Here is a 23,276-nt window from a genome sequence, read left to right as displayed (position 1 = left end):
CATTTCATAACATACATTTTAATCTGGCACCACCAGTTTAACATGTCTTACCTTAATAATCTTCTCATCTTCAAATCGCGTTCTTCTAATTCTTCTGAGGTAAATCCAAGTGAAACAGCACTGCACAGCACAAACACAGTCTCCAAACTCAATGAAAAGCAGAGGAGTAAGTTACCGAAGTCTCGGATTCTTTGTTTTGAGGTGATGAGGGCGTTTACAGGTCTGGGTTTCTCCGCGTGGAACATTTGCATGTCAACCGCTCGTGCGCGCGTGGGCGTGGTCACATTAGAGTTAATGAGGAAGCGTTTGAGAAACTGTACATGCCGCTGCTTTCATACAGATTACTTAAACAGAGAACATTTGTTTTTTATATAATTTACATACTTTAAAAATAGAGACTCCAAGTGTTGTATAGACATGCGTTTCAAGTCTGTGTGACAAACATTCGCTGAGTTACAGGTCATTTTCTGTCGCGTTTCAGAATGAGTTCCCTTTCGAAAGCTACAATCGATGCTGCGCTGCTCAGCGCATTGGGAACGTCTTTAGTCGTGACCAGCTGTGAATATTGTGTGTAACACGTCGATAGAATTGACCCGGAGGTAATATAGCCTCGGTCGATGACGTCATCGGCGCGCACCCGCAATACGAGGCTATAAATAGATGAGCCACAGGTGCATCATCAGGTCTTTTGTCTTCAGACCATTCTGTGCATGTGTGGACGCAAACACTCTCTCTCTACCTCTTATCTGACTACAGATATGTGTTAGGAGTTAGTTTTGTCAGGCAGTGTGCAGAAATTTCTCATAAAAGAGTTTAAAAAGTAAAAAAAGAAGAGAAATAAGCCAACAAAGCAGTAAGCGTTGTGTTCCTCCATGCTACCGCGTCCCATGTCTGAGCTGGATACACACGATTACTGTTTTGTTTGTTTGGGGGAAGAGCATGCGGTTCTGGCGATAGAGAAAGGCGGGTGCGAGCATTGTGACCAGCTCACAGTTAAAATGCTTCGTTCTCGTCTGAACTATTTCCAGACCGCACCCGCATTACCATCGTGGGGCTCTCGTATGGATCTGCATGACGAGCAAGAGACGGGTCCGTCCCTTTCGCTTGCCGCGTCACCAGATCCACGCATCCCTTCTGGTGATCTCGAAGCGTGCTCCGGCGCTTCTTCGGTTTTGGGGGGGATGATATATCTCTTGGGTCTTCGGACCGCGAGCAGCCCGCCTCTGAGCATTCCTCTCGCGAAAAAAGATCTGTCGAGGAATTGCTCGAGGTGGTTACTCGCGCGGTGGCCAGGTTACAGCTTGACTGGCCACGCGAACAAGAGACCCCCAAACAGTCTAAGCTAGGGGATAGGTTTCTGTCCGATGGCAGGGGGGAGAGAACGCAACATCAGTCTCTCCCCTTTTTCGAGGACCTCCATGACGAACTATCTAAGTCATGGAGTAAACCATATACTTTCCGTGTCTTTGTACCCTCGACGTCGACTTTTTCGACTATCGTGGGTGCGAAGTCGCGGGGGTATACGGAGATGCCACAGGTTGAAGAGACGCTCGCGGGCTATCTTGCCTGGCGCGGCATCTTCGTTAAAGAGACCTACCCTGCCCACGAAGCCATGTAGAACAACATCAGCGCTCGTGGGAAAAGCTTATCAAGCTGCAGGTCAGGCTGGGGCTGCGCTGCACACTATGGCAGTGTTACAGGCGTACCAGGCTGACCTGTTGAAGGAATTGAGTGCAGGCAGTACTATCGATGAGGAAGCGTTTTCTGAACTGCGCCGAGCCACAGACCTGTCTCTTCGCGCGACCAAGCAAACGGCCCGTGCCATCGGCCGTTCTATGTCCGCTTTGGTCAGCACGGAGAGGCACCTGTGGCTCAATCTCACTGGCATCAGAGATAAAGATCGTGTTTTTTTATTGGACTCACCTGTGTCACCATTAGGCTTGTTCGGCGATGCCGTTAATACCGTCGTTAATAGGTTTAAGGACGTAAAAAAACACGAAGAGGCGTACGTTCAGTTCCTTCCTCGCAGCACTCAGGGGGAGGGGCCGTCGGCCACCCAGCCCCGCCCCGGTCCTTCAAAAGCCAGGGAGGAGAAAAAGCAGAGTGTGGCGAGTCGTGCTCCCCCTCAGAGAGACTGGAGACAGACTCGACAGACTCAGCAGCCTCCCAGACCAGACCTCAGGACTATTATTAATAGGAAAAAGAAGTCCTAATGGTCTGGCGCCCAATCTGGTGGGGGTAGCCCCCCGCGGGATGGGGCGCTTTCAAGATCTTTTCGCCCCTTCCCGCTACCCTCACAAAACCTCTCCATCCCCGCCACCTCTCGTGCTTCGGGGGGCAGTGGTTTCCAGCGAAATGTTAGATGTTCCGTTGTTTCCTGCCGTCATTCAGGACACGGAACATCTAACATCCCCTCAAGAGGAAGTATTAAAATTGGTACCACTCTCAGAAAGTCTGGCAGCGTGGAAACTTCTGCCAGGCATTTCTGCGTGGGTATTAACCCTCTGGGGACCACAAACGCGCCCGCGCGTTTTGCTCGTTTTTTTTTTTTAGCAATGAAAATAAACACTAAATGCTCTGTTAATTTTGATCTTTCATTTTCGTGTAATACATCAATCGATCCTGTTCAGTTTCTATTTTTTTTCTGTATACTCACAATAAAAATAAAGTGTTTTGCTTTTTGACAAATAAAGAAAAATTAACATGATGCGATTTCTGCCTTCTCTCTGTCAGTAAACTCCCATTTGAAACGCGTTCGAAAATGATCTATAACTCCGCGAAAATTCAGTCAAACAGGCAAACAGACCCACGGGCATAAAGCTTGAGATCGCATCTTTTAAATGAAGTCATTTATATAAAAAACAAATATTATCAGCTTCTGTAATCTGTATAAAAAGAGAGCGACTCCTGTCGAGCTCATTACGAGCTAATTCACTGTAATGTGACCACTCCCCGGAGAGCGCGTGCTATTCAAACGCAAATTCTGAGAACTATTTCAGAGCTGTGAAACGCCCACATCAGCTGTAAACAAAGCGCGTCGCAACTCCTCGCGAGTGAGACATTATAGCCTACCTTATGGAGAAAAGATTCTTCAGAACAGTGCTGATGAGGAGCAATATCTCCTGAAATGAGGAGCAGATTCCGCTGAGGAGTGAGGTAGGCTGTTTTCTTTTCTCACGTGTGGAATAACGTTATGGAATAACGTTAGTGTAGGCCTATGTAAACCGCAAAAAGATGAATCCCATTTCTATAATATGACTCGCCTTTCTGTGAGATGAATGAAGGGGACATATTTAGGCTTCTTTACAAATATGAATCGCGCGTCTGTGTGTGAAAGAATAAACTGCTTTGCTATAGCCTACTGAGATGAGTAAAAATCGACTGGAATATGTTGAAATAAAATGTATTTGTATAAGCAACATATTAAACTGCAAAAAAAATACTATTTTTGTCAAAAATAAATTCATAGACTAAGATGTTAGATGTTCCAATGTTGGCTATATTCAAACTAATGAATACATACGATAAAATGTAGGCCTATAATCTTCTTTTTTTTTTTTTTTTTACAAAGAAAGAGTACACTTGAAATATTGTTGAAATTGTAATTATTGTTGTAATTGTAACATTTTTAATAAAATAGCAAAACATATTTACAAGAGAGATGTAAGCGAAATCTTAAATGGTCAATATAAGTCTTCTTCTAAATATATCTTTTGTCCTTGCATTGTGGCTCAGTCAGTGTCACACCTGAATGAATGGCTAATTATGCAGAGTGGGTGGGACATTGTAATCTAAGGTGTAAACTGCTCCTCCCCCTCGCATATTGGCTTTCCAAGCAAAACCTGTTTTACACCATTTAAATCAATGTATTTTTTTTTGTGAACGATAAAGCAAGACTATTTTCACATAATTTTGAAGCTAGAACTCAAAGGGACAACATCCATTAGTCAAAAGTCTTGTGGACACATATTTAATATGTGTTTTGTGGTCTTAATTCAGCAACTTTCATTTTAATTTTTTCCAATAACCACGCATAAACATTATTCTCTTAAAAATACAAACATCTACATACACGTTGCTCGCATATTATGGTAGCCCTGTTTGTGCTATATAGAGTGAATTTACACCTTTGCCATTAACATGTTTATAAATAACTGAAAAAAGCACAAATGTCAAGGCATGTCAGAACATCTCAAGGACCCCAAAAACAGCTTGGTCCCCAGAGGGTTAAGCACAGTACAGATAGGATACAGAATCCAATTTATTCGTCGTCCTCCGCGTTTCAACGGCGTGGTTTTCACTTCCGTGAAACCGGAGCTGATGCACGTACTGTCACAAGAGCTGCAAACTCTTCTGAGCAAAGAGGCCATAGAACATGTTCCTCTTCCAGAGAGAGAGTCGGGCTATTACAGCAGATACTTCCTGGTTCCCAAAAAGGATGGGGGGGGCGCGTCCAATCTTAGATCTTCGAGGCTTAAACCGTACAGTCAAAGCGCTCAAGTTCAAGATGTTAACCGTCAAGACGGTCGTGACGCAAATTCAACATCACGATTGGTTCGTCACGATCGATCTGAAGGACGCATATTTTCACATAGAAATATTGCCACAACACAGGAAATTCCTGAGGTTCGCTTTCGGGGGCGAAGCGTACCAATTTCGGGTTCTTCCATTCGGCCTAGCCTTGTCACCCCGCACATACACAAAATGCATGGATGCAGCACTGGCTCCATTACGACTCCAGGGCATTCGCATTTTGAATTACATCGACGATTGGTTAATACTAGCACAATCGTGAGAGATGGCGCTCCAACACAGAGACATCGTGTTAGCTCATCTAGTTTCTCTAGGGTTGAGACTCAACACCAAGAAAAGTGTTCTTTCTCCTGCCCAGAGAACGACTTATCTCGGGATCGTTTGGGACTCGATCATGATGCGGGCACAACTGTCTCCCGCTCGAATCGAGACCATTCGGCTGACCATGAGCAAAGTCAGGCTAGGCCAAGATCGCACTGTTCGTCAGTACCAGAAAATGTTAGGTTTCATGGCATCAGCATCCACGGTGATTCCTCTGGGGCTGTTGCACATGAGACCGTTTCAGTTGTGGCTAAAAGCCAGAGGATTTCATCCAAGGGCCAATCCTCAAAGGCAAATAAAAGTGACGCGCCGCGGGCTTCGTACACTATCTCTGTGGCTCAGACCCCGGTTCCTCGCCTTGGGTCCCACTCTAGGGGCGCCGTGTCGTCGCAGACTGCTAACGACGGATGCCTCCCTGATGGGCTGGGGAGCGGTCTTAGATGGCCGTCCAGCTCAAGGGGAATGGGAGGGCCATCAGCTCGATTGGCACATCAATTGCCTCGAGCTGATGGCCGTATTTCTGGCTCTGAAATATTTTCTCCATCAATTGAGGGGCTGTCATGTCCTAGTGCGGGTGGACAACACAGCAGCAGTCTCTTACATAAATCACCAGGGAGGTCTGCGCTCACGCAATCTGAACAGAATAGCGAGGCAGATTTTTCTCTGGGCCCAGGACAAGTTCCTGTCACTCAGGGCAGTATACATTCCAGGGCATATGAATGTGGGAGCAGATTTACTGTCCAGACAGACACTACCGACGGGGGAATGGAAACTCCACCCGGAAGTAGTGAAACAGATTTGGACCAAATTTTACAAAGCGGAGGTGGACCTCTTCGCCTCACAACAGACAGCGCAATGTCCCCTCTACTTCTCTCTGAGTCACCCAGCCCCCCTGGGTCTGGATGCGATGGCGCACACATGGCCCAAAATGCGCCTGTATGCGTTTCCTCCAGTTTCTCTGCTCCCGGGAGTTCTAGCCAGAGTTCGCCAACAAAGGTCTTGCCTCTTGCTGATAGCGCCACGTTGGCCGAACAGAGTGTGGTTCTCGGAAATAATATCTCTCCTCGACGGCTCGCCATGGGCGATTCCGGAGAGGAGGGACCTTCTGTCTCAGGCAGAGGGCACGATATTCCATCCCAGGCCCGACCTGTGGAATCTTCACGTTTGGCCCCTGATGGGAACCAACTGAGGGACACTGGGCTTTCGCCTGCCGTTATTGAGACCATTCTAAGTGCTAGGGCTCCCTCCACTAGACAAAGTTATGCCGGTAAATGGGGTGTTTTTGAAAGATGGTGTGCTGTACACAATGTAGATCCAGTCAACTGCCAGGTTGCTTCAGTTCTGGACTTCATGCAAGAGAAATTATCAACAGGCACATGCCCTGCCACTCTTAAGGTTTATGTGGCCGCTCTTTCGGCTTGCCACGCCTTGGTTGATGGGGCGCCACTCGGGAGACACCCTCTGCTCTCTCGCTTCCTTCGTGGGGCCAGGCGTCTGAGGCCTTCCGTAAAAACCAAGATCCCTTCATGGGACTTAGCTATAGTTCTCGAGGGTCTGGTTGAAAACCCCTTTGAACCTTTAGAATCAGCGTCTGATAAACTTCTGACTCTAAAAATGGTTTTTCTCATGGCAATAACTTCCTTGAAGAGAATTGGGGATATGCAGGCTCTGGCTATTTCTCCATCCTGCTTAGACTTTGCCCCAGGAATGGTGAAAGTGATTTTGCATCCTCATCCTGATTACCTGCCTAAGGTTCCATTTTCGGCTGTACATCCGGTCATTCTAGAAGCCTTCTGTCCTCCACCGTTCACAACGCCGGAGCAGGAGAAATCTCATAGACTGTGTCCAGTCCGTGCTCTTCAGGCTTACATCCACCGCACTAGCCAGTGGAGTAAGTCAGAGCAACTCTTCGCCTGTTATGGTGGTAGTAACAGAGGTGCAGCTGCCACCAAGCAGACCATGTCTCATTGGGTCAGGGATGCTATTGCTCTTGCTTATGAGGCGCACAGTCAGGCTTCGCCTACAGGTCTTAGGGCTCACTCCACCAGGGGGGTCGCCTCTTCTAGTGCTTTGGCAAGGGGTGCCCCCCTACAACAGGTTTGTGATGCGGCAGGTTGGTCCTCTCCGCACACATTCATAAGATTTTATAGTTTGGATGTTCATTCCACTCCGGGCTGTCATGTCCTTGAGTCAACGTCACAAGCTAATGTCTGAGGCCTTCTTGCGTTCTTGTGAGCACACCTGCACAACCGTGGGGGTCCAGACATTTTCAAGCACGGCGGCGTGGGTATTCTCGTTCCCAATGCGCTGAGCAGCGCAGCATCGATTGTAGCTTTCGAAAGGGAACGTTTCCGGTTACTTAACTGTAACCTTGTTCCCTGAGAAAGCGGAACGAGATGCTGCGCTACTTTGCCGTGCTGAAGATGTCCCAGGACTGCTCTTCAGACAAAATATCCTGATGATGCACCTGTGGCTCATCTATTTATAGCCTCGTATTGCGGGTGCGCGCCGATGACGTCATCGACCGAGGCTATATTACCTCCGGGTCAATTCTATCGACGTGTTACACACAATATTCACAGCTGGTCACGACTAAAGACGTTCCCAATGCGCTGAGCAGCGCAGCATCTCGTTCCGCTTTTTTCAGGGAACAAGGTTACAGTTAAGTAACCGGAAACGTTTCTCATTGAGAGAGACGGCAGAACGCGCATCATGTTTATTTTCTTTATTTTACGAAAAACACAACATTTTGTTTTTATTATGAGTGTACACAAATAAAAGAAGACATTTAAGCGTTTTGATTGATGTATAACACTTGTAAAATCAAAATCAACAGACTATTTAGAGTCTCTTTTGTACTGATAAGAAAAAAAGTGAGCTGGTATCGTCGGCGATACCGCCGACCCAAGGGGTTAAGTGAGCAATAAATTATCCGGTGATAATGTTTCAGTTTGTAAAATGAGAAGAAACGAATGGTTTATTGGCCAAATGTTGAGCATATCGTCAGCAAGGTAAACAAATGGTGAAAATTCCACAGGTCACACCAAAAGGGACGACCGTCTAGACAAGCGGTCACTAACAAAAATACTTAAGGTCTCCATTCACAGGTGACAGCAGGCAGGAAATGGTTCATTCCAGTGGGGGTGCGCGGTTGTGATCTGAGGGAAAAATCTTGTAATGATCAGAAAATGGTTGGAGAGTGTGACACCTGGGTCCAAGCCTCTCACCTTAGACTACACCGACAAGCCTCAACCATCCTATAGAGCAGAAAGTGAGGGATCAAGGGCTCATGCTAGTAACGGCCTCCCTTGCCAACGAGGGAAAGGACATTGCAACAACTTGCAAAGAGTCACCCTGGTGAAGACGGAATGTCCATGGGGCGAACGAGATGATCAACACACCTGGAGGAAGATGTGGACCAACTAATGGTTTAAGTTTAGCAGAAGAATCTATTTTGTGACGATTTGTTTGTGTGATTTTGATGATTTTATTTGATTAAATCAAACAAGGGCTTAGTATTGATATAGATCTAATGATTTGATTGGTGCAAATGTTTTCAGGAAAAGTAGAAAATCTATTCAATGATGTGAAGTACGGTCATAAGCTAAAAAGACGGTCGGTCTGTAATGGAAAAGTCAGAGTTAATTTTTTACAACCACATTGGATAGAATGGATAAAATCAAAACTTTTCTGGTTAGATTTTATTAAATAGGGTATTAAATAGAGCTTACTAAGTAAAACCATTGCCCGATTGGCATTGACAGGACCTTTGACCCTAGTATCTGACAGTTTGTGTCTTTAGGTATAGAAACGTGAACAGCAATGGGTCCCTTATCTATATGGGTCAAAGAAACAGCCGCTGGGAAGGAACCTTGAAACAGGGTATAAAGGCTGCCCATCTCTTCCTGTCTGGGTCTCACTCACTCCACAGCGCAACTTCTGTGTGGTTGACTGGGACTATTCTTGCAAGAATAAATACTTTTTAAAAGACAATTGGATTCAGAGTGTCTCTTACGCAGTGATGAAGGGTTAACAGAATTTTTGCCACAACAACGTGAAGGACTATAATGCGTTAAGAGCTCGCTCAAGAACTGGGGAGCTAAACCATGTAGTGCTTTGTAAGTAATCAGCTATATTTTAAAGTGTATACGTTGTTTAATAGGGAGCCAATGCAGTGTTGACAGAACCGGGCCAATATGGTCATACTTCCTGGTTCTGGTAAGAACTCTAGCTGCTGCATTTTGAACCAGCTGTAGTTTGTTTATTAAGCGTGCAGGGCAACCACCCATAATAGCATTACAATAATCTAGCCTTGATGTCATGAACGCATGAACTAATTGTTCTGCATTTTTCATTGAGAGCATATGACGTAATTTAGATATATTTAGATATAAGATATATATATATATATATATATATATATATATATATATATATATATATATATTATATATAAATATAAGAGCACACCCAGGTTCCTAACCGACGACGAGGACTTGAGAGAGCAGCCATCAAGTGTTAGACAGTATTCTAGGTTATTACGTGAGGAAGTTTTTTGTCCAATAATGAAAATCTCTGTTTTTTTCAGAATTAAGTAGTAGGAAATTGCTAGTCATCCAGTTTTTTATATCAGCTTTGCATTCCGATAATTTTGTGAATTGGTAAGTTTTGTCAGAGTGTGAAGAAATATTGAGCTGCGTATCATCAGCATAACAGTGAAAACTAATGCTATGCTTCCTAATGATATCTCCCAAGGGTAGCATGTACAGAGTGAACAGCAACGGTCCTAGTACTGAGCCTTGTGGTACACCATACTGAACTTTTGATCGATAAGACATCTCTTCATTTACTGCTACAAACTGATAACAGTCAGATAAGTATGATTTAAACCATGCTAATGCAATTTCACTAATGCCAACATAATTTTCGAGCCTATTTAAAAGAATGTTGTGGTCGATAGTGTCAAATGCAGCAGTCAGGAGAGACTAGGGGTGTCAAAATCTATCATTTCTACGATGCATCGCGATGCAGACGAGGACAATTCGGTATCGGTTCAGTAATAGACCATAACCGATTATAATGTACTGATGCTTTTCTGACGTCATTTGTCGCGTACATGCTTTGTTGCGGTAGCATACAATGGCAGAGGGAGGTGAGACGCGAGTGCGAGAAAATTAAAAATGCTCCAACTACTTTTAAAGCCTACATCTGGGTACATTTCGGCTTTTATGCACAACCTGTTAAGCACGACCTGGAGAAGACACGCGTTGTGGACGCTCATGTCACGCACAAATAGAATATGCAGGAGGTAATACCACTAACTTGATAAACCACGTTAGCCGTTTTCACCCCGAGCTGTTAACGCCTGGCAGAGTCTGACTGCTTTAGAGTAAGCGGATGAGCTCCAACGCCGAATCCGCAGCCAAAAATAAATCATCCACCCGCCCCAATAATTTTATCTGATTTAAGTGTCCGCACCCAATGGTCAAATTACAATTATTCTGTGTTGTTATGCATGATTATAAATAGATGATCGTCACCTTCAACAGTGGACTCGGCGATGGTTGATGCGCGCATCTTTAATGGTAACATACTACACTGATTAATGAGCGCTGCTTTTAAATGAACATTTCTTTATAACAAAATTTATTTGACAGAATTTCCTTTTCTTAATGGCATAAACAAGCTTTACTCCCTTTAAACTTAAACTGGAATGTCACTGTTTCTGTCACTGCGACTCCCCAAACAGGCGAGCACACACACACGCACACACACGCGCGCACACATCACTTTTGAAGTAAAATTTAAAATTGAGGATGCGGTGCATCGCGACGCATTGTGATATCGAATTGAACTGAATCGATGACATGATAATCGTAATCGAACCAAACCGTGAGACCAGTCTCGGTTCACACCCCTAGGAGAGACTTCTAACTACTGGAGAGGCTATGTAACTAATTACTTTTGAAATAAAGTAATCATAACAGTAACTTGATTACTTTTAAAAGGTGTAATTAGTTATCAGTAATTTAATTACATTTCCTGAGTAACATTGATGAGGTGACAGCACAGTTGGCTTTCGTTGCTACTAGTTCTTTGATGTTGGTTTGGTGTGTCATGGCCTTAACTTGAAGTATGTTTTTGACTATTTTTGGTTCATCTGTATATGAAGTACTTTCTGAATAATCTATGAATTAAATGAAAGACACTACAAGCAAAATTGGTTTACCATTGGTTAAATGTCCCTGGTTTGAATATCTCAATAGGAAAGCATTGTTTCTATTCAAAACCTTGTTTGAATATTTGCACTTGAGTGAAATGTTCTTAATCTTATGAGATTTTAAAATCATGCTTTGTATAGGTGCATCTCTACACAGATTCCTACCTTTGGCCACAGGGGACGGAGTTGGCACATGGTGTCTGCATCCTTGATTGCTTGGCTGAAATTCTCCATTTCCAAAAGCAGCTCTGCCCGCCGAGCCAGAAGCCAACATATAGAGGGCTCTGTAGAGAGAAGAATGGGTTTAGGGGTGGACGGTATGACCAAAATTCTGTTTCACGGTATGACTAATTTTATGTCACGGTAACAATATATTTCACGATATAGTTATTTATATCTGTAGTTATTCTCTATTTCTTTTTCTTCTATTTGGTAAATTATTTCTTTGGTAAACTATTTTTAATAGCTAAATATAGTAAACAAAACACTCTCATCAACTTTTAGATGAACTTCCCCCAACTGATTGATATTAAATACAACTCATAGGTGCAATTCAACTTTAAATAAAGTGTTGCTGAATAATTTTTTAATCTCATGTTAATTGCTTTACATCATCAATCAGTTTATAATATCTGAATATTTTATATTGAACTATACTATTCATAATAAATTAGTTAATTCCTTTTAATTTGGTAGGATATTAGTAGATACTAGTTATGTTTAAATGTTTTCCCGGTACATTTTTGCCAAGTCTGCTTTTAAAGGGCTTGTTTTGCTCTTTTTGTGATATCTGGCAACCCGTCACCTATAGCTTTAATCAAGAGAGGTTCAGAAGTGTCAAGTAAGTTCATCAAGTTCATAAGTGACTAGGAGAACAGCAGTATGAAAACCGAACAGCAGCTACTGTTAGTGTTGACTAAGTAGTGTAAATTATACACACCTTGTAACTGCGCCATTATTTCACATAGCTTGGTGAAAACCTATTTTACCTGCTTTGTAATGGTTTTTGACAATACTTGGTTTTTGACGATAGCGTGCATGCAGCCTGTTGCAGTTGCCCTGTCGTTCGTCGCCTTATTTTTAACTTTAAACTTGTTTTTTTTTATATATATATACTTCACATGTGTGATTTGGTCTATATGTAATTTAAACTAGACTCTCTCTAATCATGCAATTTGAGAAAGTTTTTGTAAGCCACAGAATTGTTGCGCAGCAACTTCGTGGCCGCTTTGTTTACACCCGGGACCAGCTGATCGCGCTGAAGCCGACCGGGGCGCACAGACCCATAGACATCCCCACTGAGATCTGGAGGAAGACACAGAGAGGTTGCAGAGGAGGAACGAAGCGGCGAGGGAAGAGAGAGGGGTCCAGACAACAGAGACTTAGGAGAAGGAGGTTTAAGCCGTGTCTCCCCTCTCTCATCATGGGCAACGTGAGGTCAATGGCTAATAAGATGACATCACAACGTTTCCATTGACGGCTTTCAGATTGTTCGAGCTGACAGGGATTGCACAAAGAGCGGTAAGCGTAAGGGTGGGGGGCTTGCCGTTCTAGTTAACAACAGATGGTGTAATCCCGGTCACATTACGATTAACCCTCTGAGGTCTGAGCTGTTTTCTGGGCCCTGGAGGTGTTCTGACATGCTCTGACATTTCTGGTTATTTCTGTTACTTGTGACATTTTCATGGCTAAAGTCTAATTACACTGTATTCAGCACAAACTCTGCTACAATAATATATCAACAGCATGTATGTAAAAGTTTGTAGTTTTGAGATAATGACATTTATGCGTGGTTTGTGAAAATACAAAAAAAAATTCTCACTGAAATAAGGCCATGAAACCCCTACTGATTATTTCTTCACAAGACTTTTGAAAATTGTATGACACAGCCTAGAATATTTGCTCTAAAACTATGTGAAAATCACCCTGACTGCTCATTCAGAGAAGACAATATATTGATTTAAATTTTTACGACGTGTTTTGTGTGAGAAAGCTCTATGCGGAAGCTCATTAATATGTATGGGTTTTCTCACCTGAGAAAGACAAAGAACCTCCCCTAACGGCCCTATTAGGAGCTATCAGGCCCCTATCATTCTGAGCAACCTTGCACAATACTGTAAATGAGGAGATTTAAAAAAGAATGGCTTTTAGATTGTTTGGATTTATTTACACAACATAATCCAAATAGACACAACAAATGGAAAAAAAGCACTTATTGAAAGACTTTAAAAAAAAAGCTTTTTAAAATTCACAAAATACACACACACACACACAGACACACACACACACACACACACACACACACACACACACACACACACACACACACACAAATGTTTCCAACAATATATAGTAAATGAACACCAGGTTTGTTGTGCCTTGTAGGCATAGGCTATGCGCAGTGCTGGGTAAAATAATAATAACAATAGATAGCAGTATAAATCTTCCAAAATATTTCAGTAACAACCAAGCTAGAGAAAAATATATTGATTATCATGTTACTTCAAATGTTTCCATTCGTTATGATGATATGAAATGAGATAATAGTAAAAACATGAAGCCGTTTGGTGTGTTTTGCTTTTCAAATTTTCAAATGATACATTCAAACGCGATCGCGCTGCAAAATCTGATACATTCAAACGCGATCGCGCTCAAATATAAAACATTATGGTTACCATACATATCTACGTTTGACCAGATATCCACAAACACAGTAGGCTTAACAGTAAACACGGGTCTAAATATTATAATACTACTTTTACCATGCTGTGTTTTATTATAGAATATAAAAACATCCTCGTGTTGAACACGTATACAAGCACTGAAAGGTTGCCTATCATTCTAGTTCACATTTCACATTTCATGTTTCTGTCTATATATACATGTACATATATGAAATTAGGCTTAGTTCATGTTTTTACTCCAAACTCATTTCATAACATACATTTTAATCTGGCACGACCAGTTTAACATGTCTTACCTTAAAAATCTTCTCATCTTCAAATCGCGTTTGAAGTAAATCCGAGGTAAATTCAAGGTAAACAGCACAGCACAGCACAGCACAGCACAGCTTACAGTCGTCCAAACGCGATGAAAAGGAGTAAGTTACGAAGTCTCTGCTTCTTTGTTTTGAGGTGATGAGGGCGTTTACAGGTCTGCGTTTCTCCGCATGGATCATTTGCATGTCAATCGCTCGTGCGCTCGTAGGCGTGTTCAAATTAAATTTAACGAGGACGCGTTTGAGAAACTGTACATGCCGCTGCTTTCGTATGGATTACTTAAAAATAGAATATTTGTTTTTTATATAATTTACATACTTTAAAAATAGAGATTCCAAGCGTTGTATAGACATGCGTTTCAAGTCTGTGTGACAAACATTGGTAACACTTTACGGTAAGGGTACATGAATTATCATGAATTCATGTATAAATTCATGCATGAAATATGTATTAATTCATGCATGAAATATGTATTAATTCATGCATTAATATCTCATGAATCATCAGGAACTAACACGAGTTCAACGTTTTTCATTCATGACTTCATGGATGAACAACACCTTAATTAAAACATTAACTAAGATGAGTACATCATCATGAATTATGATTTATTACGTATGATCATGATGTTTTCTTTGTTCACACAAAAAATTGGTCTTTACCACCCACTGTGGATAAAGCTATGGTTATGGTACATGAATCATCATGAATTCATGCATAAAAAAGTATTAATTCATGCATGCAAGACTACTCTTCGAATTATTAAAGGAATGTACAAAAATCCACATTATCTAATGCATGCATACAGGCTAGAACAGTATATCAATTAATGTGAGAACTTTTTTTCTGAATTATGATCTGAGTTATCCAGCATGTTCATGTCTTCTTCATAGCCTGCAGGTAAATGGACAGACCCCAAAATTGGCCAATCACAGCACATAACATACGAATTCTGTTGGCGTTCAAATACTAGTCATCATTAACTAAGCATTATCAATGATTTCATCATGTGTGTGGCCCCTCAACTAAAGTGGTGACTTGGTGCTTTGAAACACTGATGAACAATGTGTTTTCATTATGATCTGAGTTATCCAGCATGTTCATGTCTTCTTCATAGCCTGCAGGTAAATGGACAGACCCCCAAATTGGCCAATCACAGCACATAACATACGAATTCTGTTGGCATTCATATACAGAAGTCATCATTAACTAAGCATTATTTATCTATGACTTCATCATGTGTGTGGCCCCTCAACTAAAGTGGTGACTTGGTGCTTTGAAACACTGATGAACAATGTGGCATAACTGTGAAATGACATGAATATGAGCATGAAAGTTCAAGCCTTTGCAAACAATGTACTGTGGACAAATGTACTTTGATCTTAACTGTACTGCTTTATTCTTAAACGGTATAAACCAGTTAAAAACCATAAAGCTGTTTAAAAAAAAAAGTTTCACAAACAGCTTTATTTGGGTAAAGAGTCACCTTTTAACGTATAAAGCAACTGATGTGACTCCTCCATATCATGAAATTGTAACAGCTTTATGGTTTTGTAAAGAGTTTTCAGATATACAGGCACTTAAAATAAAGTTCATGGTGTATACTGAATTCCTTCTCAGCTCTTTCCAGCTGTTGATTTAACTGGTTTATACCGTTTGGTCTCAGAATAAAGTAGTAAAGTTACATAACATTATTACGATTTTACAGCTAAAAAACGTATGTTAAACTATTTACGAATATTTCATATCATAAAGATATCTGTATAATTTCCCTTTTACCATTTAATAGATTATAAATGTACGATCCCTTAACCCTAACTCCACACCTAAACATACCCATTTTATAGATAATATTAAAAGGATAAAACGTAATGGACAGATATGTGTAGGGAAATGGCAGCTTTATTAACAATGTAGCATTAAAAGATAGTTTGAGCCACTAATCCTACCCCTACCCCTAAACCTAACCATTTCTTAAAACTACGTAACTACAATTATAAATTAAAACAACAGACAGACAATCACAATCATTTATTTATTGAGAAAATGTCAAAACCGGTACCAAAAGTCGTTCACATGACGATGTGTCGCAGTCCTCTCTGGCAGTAGTTATGTATGAGGTAACGTTACAGAGCAGAATTTAAGTTATTAATCCATGAAAATGTTAATCCGGTTTCGGTTCGCTGTTCGCTCTGTGAAGGCGCGCGCGCTTCTCCATTTAAATGTAGTACACAACAAACACGGCATGTCGCAATCTGTAACGAAGCATGCGAGAGCCAATGAGCGTTTGATATCACTGCCGTAAAACATGTCGTAACGCTTCGGGCGCAATTTTTGAATTTGAATTCACCACGAGCGCGGGATGCCGAGATATGACGTTGACGGTCTCTGCCGAGAAATGGAGATGAAGATCACTGGATAAAGGGCTGCATTTGGATCTGTTTCTTGCAAACAACGTATGGATTCTAAAGATTTGGATCACATTAAGCTAATAAAATTGATTTCTTTTGTGAATTTATGTTGTGTTTTAGTGTATTATGTGTCAAAATATTAATGCCACGATTTTAATATGCATAAGTTAAATAGGAATACGCCTAAATTTGTACGTCGTTGTTTGTATAAGTTGTTTATAAGTAAATAAATTACGTTTTTGTGCTGTCCACTGTCAGTATTATACGTTTCTGTGTGTATAAAACATAAATAAATGTACGTATGGTAGAACTACACTTTACATAAAAATACACATGTATTCTCATGAGATCACGTTGCAAGTTAAGATCAAAGTCCATTTGTGTCCACAGTACATTGTTTGCAAAGGCTTGAACTTTCATGCTCATATTCATGTCATTTCACAGTTATGCCACATTGTTCATCAGTGTTTCAAAGCACCAAGTCACCACTTTAGTTGAGGGGCCACACACATGATGAAGTCATAGATAAATAATGCTTAGTTAATGATGACTACTGTATTTGAATGCCAACAGAATTCGTATGTTATGTGCTGTGATTGGCCAATTTGGGGGTCTGTCCATTTACCTGCAGGCTATGAAGAAGACATGAACATGCTGGATAACTCAGATCATAATGAAAACACATTGTTCATCAGTGTTTCAAAGCACCAAGTCACCACTTTAGTTGAGGGGCCACACACATGATGAAGTCATTGATAAATAATGCTTAGTTAATGATGACTAGCATTTGAACGCCAACAGAATTCATATGTTATGTGCTGTGATTGGCCAATTTTGGGGTCTGTCCATTGACCTGCAGGCTATGAAGAAGACATGAACATGCTGGATAACTCAGATCATAATTCAGAAAAAAAGTTCTCACATTAATTGATATACTGTTCTAGCCTGTATGCATGCATTAGATAATGTGGATTTTTGTACATTCCTTTAATAATTCGAAGAGTAGTCTTGCATGCATGAATTAATACTTTTTTATGCATGAATTCATGATGATTCATGTACCATAACCATAGCTTTATCCACAGTGGGTGGTAAAGACCAATTTTTTTTGTGAACAAAGAAAACATCATGATCATGCGTAATAAATCATAATTCATGATGATGTACTCATCTTAGTTAATGTTTTAATTAAGGTGTTGTTCATCCATGAAGTCATGAATGAAAAACGTTGAACTCGTGTTAGTTCCTGATGATTCATGAGATATTAATGCATGAATTAATGCATATTTCATGCATGAATTTATACATGAATTCATGATAATTCATGTACCCTTACCGTAAAGTGTTACCCAAACATTCGCTGAGTTACAGGTCATTTTCTGTCGCGTTTCAGAATGAGTTTCACATTGAGAGAGACGGCAGAACGCGCATCATGTTTATTTTCTTTGTTTTACGAAAAACACAACATTTTGTTTTTATTATGAGTGTACACAAATAAAAGAAGACATTTAACAGTTTTGAATGATGTACAATACAAGTATGTAAAATCAAAATCAACAGAGTATTTTGCACTGATATATAAAAAACGAGCAGATCACGCCGGCGTGATTGCCGACCTCAGGGGGTTAAACAGCGTATTTGTAGCCCGGACACTTAACTGCTTGCTGTGGGCCATATTATCTGCCACGGGAAATTTCACATGCCATTGCCATTGCTGTTTACACTCCGCCCTCTGCTAACCCGACATCGGCGTGTGACGTTATTCACTCCATCATTGCTGAACTTCAGACTCAACACCCGAGTGCCCTCATAGTGATCTCGGGTGACTTCAACCACGTCAATATGAATAACACACTAATCAACTTTACCCAGTATGTGAGATGTCATACTAGAGAGGAGAGAACCCTGGACCTGCTGTATGCTAACGTTAAGGATGGCTTCAGATCGAATGGCAGCAGAGGAGTTGAAGGCAGCTTGGACAGGGCCAATGAACGTAATCTGTTTTTTAACAGATCTGAGTCTGAGTCTCCAAAGGGTCCCTGTACTGTGGAAGACATATTGCCTCGTTCCTGTGCCAAAGACGCCACGTACTAGTAACTCCAAGGACTATAGACCCGTGGCACTGACCTCCCACATTATGAAGACCCTGGAGAGACTGGTATTGGATCAGCTGAGGACCATGGTCAGATCTATCCTGGACCCACTCCAGTTCGCCTACCAGCCCCGAATGGGAGTTGAGGATGCCATCATCTTCCTGCTCAACCACATCTACCCCCACCTGGACAAGCCGGCGAGCACGGTGAGGGTCATGTTTTTTTACTTTTCCAGTGCTTTCAACACCATCCGGCCGGCCTTGCTGGGTGAGAAGCTGACAGCGATGCAGGTGGACGCCCCCCTCGTGTCCTGGATTGTTGACTACCTGACTGGCAGACCACAGTATGTTCGCCTGCAACACTGTGTATCGGACAGCATAATCAGCAACACCGAGGCCCCGCAGGGGACTGTCCTCTCTCCCTTCCTCTATTTACACCACAGACTTCAACTACCATACAGAGTCCTGCCATCTTCAGAAGTTTTCTGATGACTCTGTTGTGGTTGTATGTATCAGCAAGGGTGACGAGACTGAGTACACAGCTGTGGTGAGGGACTTTGTCACATGGTGCGGGCAGAACCATCTGCAGCTCAACGTGACAAAGACTAAGGAGCTGGTTGTTGATCTAAAGAGAGCAAAGACACCGGTGAACCATGTTTCCATCCTGGGGGTCCCTGTGGACATTGTGGAGGATTACAAATACCTGGGAGTGCACATGGACAATAAACTGGACTGGGCTAAGAACACTCAAGCACTCTACAGGAAGGGCCAAAGCCGTCTCTATTTTTTGAGGAGGCTGAGGTCCTTCAACATTTGCAGGACGATGTTGAGGATGTTTTATGAGTCTGTGGTGGCCAGTTCTATCCTGTTTGCTGTTGCATGCTGGGGCAGCGGGCTGAGGGTTGCAGATGCTAACAGACTCAATAAACTGATCCGTAAGGCTAGCAACGTTGTGGGGGCTGAGATTGACTCTCTGTCGGTGGTGTCAGAGAGGAGGATGTTGTCCAAATTACATGTCATCTTGGGACAATGTCTCCCACCCACTCCATGATGTGCTGTTCAAACACAGGAGCACTTTCAGTGCAAGACTTATTCTTCTGAAATGCACCACAGAGCGTCACAGGAAGTCATTTCTGCCTGTGGCCATCAAGCTTTATAACTCCTCCCTCTAAGTGCCTGACACACGGACATTTAGTTCATTTTTAAACTGACAATATCTCTGTTTCTGTGCAATATTATCTTTTTAATACTTAATGTGCAATATTCTATGCTGTTTTTTATATTCATATTTATTTATACTTTTATATTATATATTCTTTATTTATTCACTTTTTTACTATTTCTTTTTCTTATGCTTGACAGGTGGGCTATTGTGACAAAGAATTTCCCCTCGGGGATCAATAAAGTATTCTGATTCCGATTCTGATTCTGAAACCGACATACCGCGCTCCCTCTCAGTGTGTGTGCACGCGCGCGTCTTTTGCATCAGTAAAATGCAATCGGTTAATTTGAGTGACAAGTTGTAACCACTCATTGAATCAAAGCAAGATTTTATCAGCTGGTTCAGTGGCCAATTGTTTGGAGTTAGAAATATATAACTCGCGCTGCATTAGAGCTGCACGATTCTGGCTAAAATGAGAATCACGATTTGTTTTGCTTGGAATCAAGATCACGATTCTCTCACGATTCTGAAAAGCTTTATTATTTTAAAGATCTACAAATCCTGAACATTAGGTTACCAAACAAGATAGAAACAAAATAAGACATAATACTCTTGCTTCAGTCAAATTTAAATAAATGCAGTAAACAAAAAGAATGTAATATTTAAATAAATAAAAAAATGACAATTAAACATAGACAACATTCAAAGGTATTACGCCAGATTAGACCTATTAAAGATTCTTAGCAAGAAACACTATCAACATTTTTGGGTATGGTGTTGCGTTGAATAGCGTTGCTTTTATAGACATTTGTTTCGTCTGGCCGCTGGTACTTTGTGATTGAGCAGTTTTGTTTTTAACCATTTCATACTGTAGTTTAAGATAAGTGTTTAATTGATAAGTGTTTCTTTTTATTTATTACTTAAAGCTCAGTTGAAGTTTTTTGATAGCTACTACATCAAAAACAACTAGCCTAACTGATAAAGTTCACACATTATTTAAAACAAGTGAACAGTCAGTAATAAAATAAGAACAAATACACAAATTACAAGCAGAGATGAATACTAAATAACAAAGTTTACAGAGTCTAACAGTATATTCAGGTACAGAAATTACCTGAATTAAACGTTTGTTCACCTCAGCTTCTCACGTGTTGGATGAGAAACGAAACAGACTAACTTGTGACAATTAAAAGCTGAAATACTTATTTTTGTAAAGAAAAACTTGGATGCAGTTTTGAAAAGCTAGAAGTAGGCTAAACCTAAGTTCTGTATAAGATGAACATTTTTATTAGGGCCCAAGCCCTGAAAGGGTGAAGGCCCTATTGTTTTCTTTAGGATTATTATTAGGGCCCAAGCCCTGAAAGGGCGAAGGCCCTATTGTTTCCAGAAGGATTCTTTTTTTTCTTCATTAGGGCCCAAGCCCTGAAAGGGCGAAGGCCCTATTGTTTTTGGTAGGATTATTTATTATTATTAGGGCCCAAGCCCTGAAAGGGCGAAGGCCCTATTGTTTTCGGTAGGATTATTATTGATTATACTGATTTTTATAATTATTAGGGGTTCAAGCACGAAGTGCTGAAACCCTATTGTAATTGTACTGATTTTTATTATTATTAGGGGTTCAAGCACGAAGTGCTGAAACCCTATTGTAATTGTAAGGATTTTTAGGGGTTCAAGCACGAAGTGCTGAACACCTATTTTAATTGTACTGATTTTTATTATTTTTAGGGGTTCAAGCACCGAAGGTGCGTAGGCACCTATTGTTTTCGTCCGCGTTCTTATTATTATTAGGGGCCAAGCACCGAAGGTGCGTAGGCACCTATTGTTTTCGTTCGCGTTCTTATTAGGGGCCAAGCACCGAAGGTGCGTAGGCACCTATTGTATCCGTTCCCGTTCCTATTATTAGGGGCCAAGCACCTAAGGTGCGGAGGCACCTATTGTATCTGTTCCATTTCTTCTTATTATTATTCTTCCGCCATGGGAGTCTATGGCAGCCCATAGAACCGATTGCGGGAAAGTTGTTTTGGTTTGACATTCTGATAGAGGACAGTTCCAACATTAAATACACCAATTTTGGTGTTTCTAAGTCATTCCCTCTAGCGCCACCACCTGTCCAAATTTTCACTTGTATTTTGTTAATAATTTTTGAACCGTAAGGCCAATCAGCAAAATTCTTTTTTCCTCTGATTCCTGAGCTCATAACGATTCGATTGCACCCTATGACGTCATTTTCCGTCATAGAAATATAGCTGCCATTTTGAATTTTTCGATAAACCTACTTTTTCGAACTCGTCCTACACGGCTTGTCCGATTTGCACGAAAATTGAACCAGATCATCTTCAGGCAGTGCTGACCAAAAGTTATGGAATTCAAATTGATTCGTCAAACCGTTTTCGATAAACGCTCGAACAAATTTTACGTAGCGCCTGCAAAAACAGTCGTAAGGCTGTATCTCCGCAACGGTTTATCGTATTCAGACCAAACTTGGTACATGTCATCAAAAGCATGACCTGAGGCTACATGCTGCGTTTCGGCGCAGCGCCACCTACTGGTCCGGAGATATGAAAAATGGCTATTTTTGCTTATAACTTCTGAACAGTTTGTCCAAAAATCATAAAATTGGTCTCGTTAGATTCAGGGCAACATGCCGAGTCGACTGATATCCAATTTTACCCTATCGGCCATTTTGACTGTCGGCCATTTTGAATTTTGTGCTAAAATGCTGTATTTTAAGAACGCATGAACGGATTGTTACGAAACTTGGTATGGGTCATCAGCACGATGTCCTGAAGGAGCGTGAGAAGTTTCGAAACAGCGCCACCTAGTGGTGAATTTTTTTTTTCAAATGCTTATAACTTTGGGTGCGGTCGACTTATTTTCACGAGACTCATCTAATTAGACTCCTGAAACCTTGCCGAGTCCTACGATACCAAACATGCTAGGTTTCGCCTTAAGGTTTGTGTAGCGTTGTGATTTAGCGCTTAAAAAACATTTGGCTATATCTTCGAAACCGTTTGTCCGATCGAGACGAAACCACCGTCAGAAGTTTGGAAACATAGGTCGATAGCTAAATGTCAATGCCCAAATGCGAAAATATTGATGTTTAGGGGTAGTAATATTCAATCAAAGTCATGTGTCAGTCATTTTTTACGTGTTTTTTCATATAAATGTCTATAACTCCGAAGCAAATTGAGATTTTTGCACCAAAATCGACACATATATGTATGGGCTCACTCTGAGGACACATAAAAAAAATGGTGGGACTGAGCCTCTTGGTGGCGCTATAATAGAACAAAACATGAAATTCCCATTGACTTCAATGCAGTTTTGTGAAATAAAATGCTATACTTAACAAATGCATTGGTGTAATATTACGAAACTCAGAATGTGCCAACAACACCATCCCCTGAAGGTACTCAAAATATTTCGAAACAGCACCACCTAGTGGTCAAAAGTTATAACAACATTTCCAAAAAGGCTAATAACTTTTAAATAAATCTGGCTATTGAAATGCCACTGGTCTTAATAGATTCCTTGGGTC

General features: G+C 41.3%; 1 protein-coding gene across 1 annotated transcript in view; it reads right to left on the bottom strand.

Moving 5' to 3' along the window:
- The window catches only part of lonrf2 (LON peptidase N-terminal domain and ring finger 2), a 259,882-nt gene that overhangs the window by 144,949 nt on the left and 91,657 nt on the right, over nucleotides 1-23,276 (bottom strand). Inside the window, exon 2 of the mRNA XM_079851615.1 lies at nucleotides 11,240-11,358. Coding sequence (XP_079707741.1) covers nucleotides 11,240-11,358 — 119 coding nt within the window. The remainder of the gene's footprint in view (nucleotides 1-11,239; nucleotides 11,359-23,276) is intronic.

Source organism: Squalius cephalus (genome assembly GCF_949319135.1).
Source record: "Squalius cephalus genome assembly, chromosome: 2".
Taxonomy (NCBI): domain Eukaryota; kingdom Metazoa; phylum Chordata; class Actinopteri; order Cypriniformes; family Leuciscidae; genus Squalius; species Squalius cephalus.
Note: the sequence above shows the minus strand (reverse complement) of the source record. Positions and strands in the feature narration are given on the sequence as shown.